A 6,181-nucleotide genomic window follows, 5' to 3' on the forward strand; every position below is an offset into this window, starting at 1 on the left:
ATAAGATTGGAGGAGAATTTCGAAGGAGCGGGATTCCACTGCTCACAGGAGGAGGTTGGTGATGATGAAGATGATGGTGATTGTGATGATGATGATGATCATGGTGGTGGTGGTGGTGGTGGTGGTGGTGGTGAATTGATGGTTATGATGATCATTGTGATCATGAGAAAATTCAGTGACGATGATCATGATGTTGATGGTGATGTTATATAATCATAATGATTACAACAACAATAGGGATGATGATAATGATGAGGATGATGATCATGTTAGGCCTAAGACAAATAAGGTTATTTAGAGAATATTGGATGGCCTTGAGTGGGATGCGACGAAATATTGTACGAGCTGAAGAACAATATTGGATGAGTCAGAGACAAATCAAATATTATTCTTCAGCGAGTGACAATATTATTATTTAGATACCCCCACAAAGCTAAACATAAAGTAATGAAGCAAAAAAAAATTGTTTTAGTAACCATCATTTATGGCAATCCTGTAAATCATGAGCATGGCGCCTGAGTATTGTCATTTTTAAAAAAGAAATCTTTGTAATGAAGTAAAGATGCGCTAGGGTATTGTGCAAGCGCATTTGAATTGAATAAAGTTTGACGCTCCTTTACCACACCGGGCAACTAATACGCAATGCAATTTCATTGTGACGTAACAATAGCTTCATGCGCACAATCATTTATTAACCAATGATAATCTTGTGGGCGGGGCAAAAAATTCATTTCGTCCAATATTTTCAATATTGGATGGTTTTCATAGGCATGCACGTTAACAATCAGTTTTAATATTTTGTTTCTCTGAAACAACCTCGTCAGACGTCAAAAAATATCTGCGCCTCTGAAACCCTACATCTTAATAATATTATAAAATATTTTTCGAGCGAATTAAGGGGAAAACCTCCAAGATAGATTAACATGGCTTCTCTCTTACATCTCAAGTTAAATGTTGCACAGCTGTGTTGTAATGGCAACTAGAAATGAGATGAACCCCTACATGTTTATGCCATGAAGATGATGGGGAAAAGCAGGCAGGAGGGAATAAAGGCAGTTAAAGGGGAATGAAACCTTTGGAACAAGTAGGCTTGTGTCAAAACATAAGAATCAAAGAATAAGAACAAAGGAAGTTTGAGAAAAATCAGACAAATAATGAAAAAGTTATGAGCATTTGAATATTGCAATCACTAATGCCATGGAGATCCTCCCATTGGCAATGCGACAAGGATGTGTGATGTCACATGTGAACAACTTTCCCTTTGATGGACTATAAAATACCCCCAAAATGTCTCTTTTTGCTTTTTCGTATGGTTATTCAAACTCTTTATCCATGATGTATTCTTTAAAAATCTGTATTACATGCCCTCCTCTAGAAAGAACACATGATCTATTGGTAGATGTGATAAAAGAGGCAGTTTAAGTGAAATATATACTAAAGTAATGGGGAGAGTTGTTCACAAGTGACGTCACACATCTTTGTGAGGATCTCCTTAGCATTAGTGATTGCAATATTCAAATGCTCATAACTTTCTTATTATTTGTCTGATTTTTCTCAAACTTTCGTTGATTTTTCTTTTTTCACACAAGCTATCTTGTTCCAAAGGTTTCATTCTCCTTTAACTTCATAACTGATATTGTCATTATTTACAAAAAATCATTTTCACCAATATAATTAGAAGGATTATTAGCATTACCATATACTAATATCATTACCAGTATTATCATATGGGCTATTCCACGGTTACTCACTTTACATTAGGAGACACCTTGACTCATACTTGGAGCTGTAACTCCATTATTATTGATAGGAACTAAACATCTCTTTATCACAACAAAGTACACAGTCTGACTATACTTTGTATAAAAACAAAACTTGGGAAATTTTATTATGCTCCTGGCAAATCTTTGAAATGTGTCGGTTACTCATGTTACATGATTTGGACATGCATAAAATGAAAAGTCGACATAAGTGAAAAGTGTCCTCATACAAGGCTTTTATGGAAGTTGATTATTTCCATTTCAAAGAAGTATATTAGGGAGACAAACTTTGTATATAATTCAAAAATAAAGAACACATGGTTTTTACTAGGGGTGCAGATAAAGTGGTTACTCACGTTACGGTTTAGATGGGCTATACAGTACAAAGACACATTGAGCTCATGTCCACCAACCTATGTAATTGCCCATATGTATTATCCTCATTGATTTAAAAAAAACCACATATCTTCTGTTGTTGCTTATGACAAATTCATAAGTGAGTAGTGAATGTGAGGAGGAGGAGGAGGAGCATAAAGTGGATCGCTTTTTGGTAAAAGGAGGTGTGACAATAAGGATGATAATGTATTCATATTATTTAAGAAGTGGATTGTTATGATGTTCTCTGTCAGGGGTATTATTGTTGCAGTGGATTCAGAGTGGGTTGCTGCGGTTGTCATTCGATAGATCCCTTCATAATTTTTTTTTTCATACTGCAAGAAACAAATATGACCAGTCAGTGTATTTCTCTTACACTTTTGAACCTTGAAGTACGCTGGGATTTAGAGTGGTAGAGTGCAATCAAATAATGCTTGTATGCTTTGATATCTTGATGATCCAGTGCCCTGATATTTAAGACACAAATTGAAGCTCTTTAGGATGTATGTGTTTTATTTGCTGCCAGGTTGCGGCAACGACATAATAGTACTTAACGATGTATGGAAACTGTAATTCTAGAAAAAGTTACCAAAAGCTACTTGTATAATAATAAGTATATCTCTTATGTCACACTCTTAGGTCTTATACACAGAGCTAAAGCTCCCACCCAATGGCGACCCCTCATCCATCTCCATCACAGCAGCACCTGCCCGTCGCACCCTTGGAGCAAGAGGACGCCCTCGCTTGGCCAAACACTTCAGCACATCCAAGGAGGCCCTTGAGAAGCTCAAACCTCTCCATCCTCTCCCAGCCATCATCTTGGAGTTCCGTCGGATCTCAGCCGCCGTAGCTAAGGTGGTGTTCCCTCTTCAGAAGGAGAAGGTTCATAATAGTAGACTAGACATGGATCGTGTCTTCACTGTATACCAGACTCACACTGCTACAGGTAATGACACCTCAATAATACAAATTGAATTTCTTAGAAGATATGTAGTTGCAAATTTGCTATCCGTTTTGATAGGTTATGTATTAATGAGAAATACAAATAGTGAGTACCTTTCATATCTTTTTTGTGTTTCTTTTTGTGCTTCTTGATTTTTTTTGTGGGAGGTTGATTGATATCTGAATGTATATCTTTACCAATTTTCTTACATTTTCCCTCTATAAAAACAAATTAAATTGGGCCACATGACTGTAACTCTATTCATGTTGTCTTGTATTCCTCTTCCTCAAACAGGTCGTGTTGCAACCTTTGAACCTAACATCCAGGCCATCCCTAAGGAGTTTGACATTGACATGCCTTCTGTGATTGGGGAGAGTCCACCTGGAGGGGGTGCTGTTCAAGGGACTGCCTCCTTCATTCCTCCAGCGGTCTCATCGCATCGCAGCAAGAAAGGTCGAATGACCAGGATAGGAGCTTATACACCGCTTGTCATGACTAGTGGACCCTTACCCAAACCAGGCCCAAAGTTTGCTGTCAGTATTAGGCATGTGTTTTGCCCTTTTAAAGGTATCTATTGATTCTTCTTTGCATCTGATAGTTTTGTATTTGTCTGAGAACTGAATGTTAATCAATGGGTATGGTTGCACTGCTCAAATTATTGTTACTCCTATATCATTGAGTTGTGAACCTTTATATTTTTTGTACTACTGATCAAGAACAGTTACAAAAACAGCCTACTCATTGTCTCTTAATTGACATAGTTTGACATGAAATATCTTTGTGTTTTGAAAATATGACTGTATATGTATTTGTTTCCCAGGTTTATTCTAATTGTGAATATCATTACAGTATACTGATCATAAATGCAGGTAATAGTAGTAATTCATCACTTTATATGACGTTCAAATCATTCAAAAGAAAGGAATCAATACAAACTTAGAAGAAAAAGTGCACCCATGTAATCTTGTAATCTCATTGATTCAATTCATTCAATTCAATTCATTTATTTCCTCTTTCAATCTTTTTACATTTACAATGATAGTTCAGTATACATATTTACAAAATATAATATTAAAATCAATTTTTATAATACAATAATGCCATGAAATCGAAAGGGAAGGAGACCAACTAAAAAGCAGCGCTTGTAGGGTGAAGGTTTCCTTTTATATGCGGTAGTACGCATCCTCTCAGCATCATTACGACCAATGCAGTGATGTGTATATCCCACATGAAACTGAGCATTATCATGTACATGTGATATTTCACTTTGATATTCATGACACGCCCCCAGGTGGATTGATGCTTGCTGCTGACTACTCTCAGCTTGAGCTTCGTCTCCTAGCCCACCTAGCCAAGGATAAGTGTCTTATGAGTATCCTGAATAGTGGTAGTGATGTCTTCAAGCAAATCGCTGCCAAGTGGAAGCATGTCGATGTCGGCAATGTCACAGCAGAACAGAGGCAACAGGCCAAACAAGTAAGAGATGTATTTGTAATTGATGACAGGTTCATATCAGAAAACCATCATTAAAGTCATCATCATCATCATCATCATCATCATCATGACCATCATCACCATCATCATCACCATCAGCAGGGCTCAATCGGTATAATAAAATCTCAATTTTTGTTTACTATTGCACTGGCAGATAATGTTGAAGAGCCTCAGATCAGAATTTGGTATAATTTTATTTCAGATGATGCCCCTGGCAGTTGATGGCACTTAAAACTTATATTACAATTATATTATGTTTTGTTCTTCATGGCTTGCATTGAAATAAATTGTTTGTAGCAAATGAATACAAATAATTGATTTTCCCCACCATGTTTTACAGTCAGAATTGACATTGTTTTATACCATCTAGGCCCTGTAACACAACATTTTTAGTGGTTTCAAATATGAAAGAAGTGTTCTGATTGGTTTATTGTCAGCATTTTGAAATAAATGTATGCAATAATAATGTTGATTGGCCAATGGCATTTACGATAGCGATTGATGGGAAGCCTTTGTGCTATGGAGCTCATGTGTGAAGCAATCATTAAAGTTTATCTCACTGATTTCCTTTCATTCAGATGTGTTATGGTATGATCTATGGTATAGGAGCCAGAGCTCTAGGGGAGCAGCTAGGAGTGTGTGAGGAAGATGCTGCTGCATTCATGGAGTCATTCAAATCACAATACAAGGGTGAGTGTTTAATAGGAAAGTCATATTTGATGATGAAATGATAATCGATCAAAAGGAAATGTCTAATTCTCAGTGAAACTTTTAAAAGAGATTGTATTTTAAGTTGTTTTATGTATTGGAGCAAAAAGAAATGACATTACCCAAGTGATTTAACTTCTTACAATTTCAAATTTAGGACATTTATAAAAGTGTTCTTCCATGATTGGAAGATGAGTTTTGCTTGTATTTCTTTTGTTTGGTATTTTTCTTCACTCACTAAGAATTTGGCCGGCAAACAAAAAAATTAATACAAAAGTTCTGATCTCTCATCTTGTTTATAATAAGGCATGAAGAACTACCTACTTGAAGTGGTCAAGCAGTGCAAGGAGCATGGCTACGTCCAGACACTGACCGGTCGAAGACGCTACCTTCCCTCCATCCACCACACTAATCCTGGAGCAAGAAACCAAGCAGAGAGACAAGCGGTCAATACTACTGTCCAGGGTTCAGCTGCTGACCTGGTCAAAACAGCTATGGTCAAGATTGACCGGCGATTAGCAGCGGAGTATCCAGTGACTAAGAGGTGTCATAGACATAAAGAGGAAGAGCAGTTAGGTGAGTGATAGATTGATAGAAGTTAATTTGTTTGACTATATTTTGGTATATATAGCGGAACATCCAATGAAAGATACTATCAATTTTAATGACAGAAGGGAAAGAAAGAATTATATTTTAAAAATCAGAATCAGTTAAGAATTTTAAGCTAATTATGTCAGTTTCAAGTCTTGATCTAGTTTCTGTGACCATCTTGAATTTGATAATGCTTCTTAAAATTAGCCAGTGATTATGCATGTAGGTGTTTTTCACAGATTCCTGCCAATAGATTATATTTTCAACTGCATATAGTTTATTATTGAAAACTATTTCTTTGAATCTCCAG

General features: G+C 36.4%; 1 protein-coding gene across 1 annotated transcript in view; it reads left to right on the plus strand.

The window, feature by feature from the left end:
- Positions 1 to 6,181, plus strand: part of LOC129259184 (DNA polymerase theta-like) — a 43,429-nt gene that overhangs the window by 35,390 nt on the left and 1,858 nt on the right. Inside the window, exons 23-27 of the mRNA XM_054897486.2 lie at positions 2,775 to 3,081; positions 3,373 to 3,645; positions 4,370 to 4,554; positions 5,151 to 5,262; positions 5,587 to 5,856. Of these exons, the coding sequence (XP_054753461.2) occupies positions 2,775 to 3,081; positions 3,373 to 3,645; positions 4,370 to 4,554; positions 5,151 to 5,262; positions 5,587 to 5,856 (1,147 nt within the window). The remainder of the gene's footprint in view (positions 1 to 2,774; positions 3,082 to 3,372; positions 3,646 to 4,369; positions 4,555 to 5,150; positions 5,263 to 5,586; positions 5,857 to 6,181) is intronic.

This window comes from Lytechinus pictus, chromosome 4 (genome assembly GCF_037042905.1).
Source record: "Lytechinus pictus isolate F3 Inbred chromosome 4, Lp3.0, whole genome shotgun sequence".
Lineage (NCBI taxonomy): Eukaryota > Metazoa > Echinodermata > Echinoidea > Temnopleuroida > Toxopneustidae > Lytechinus > Lytechinus pictus.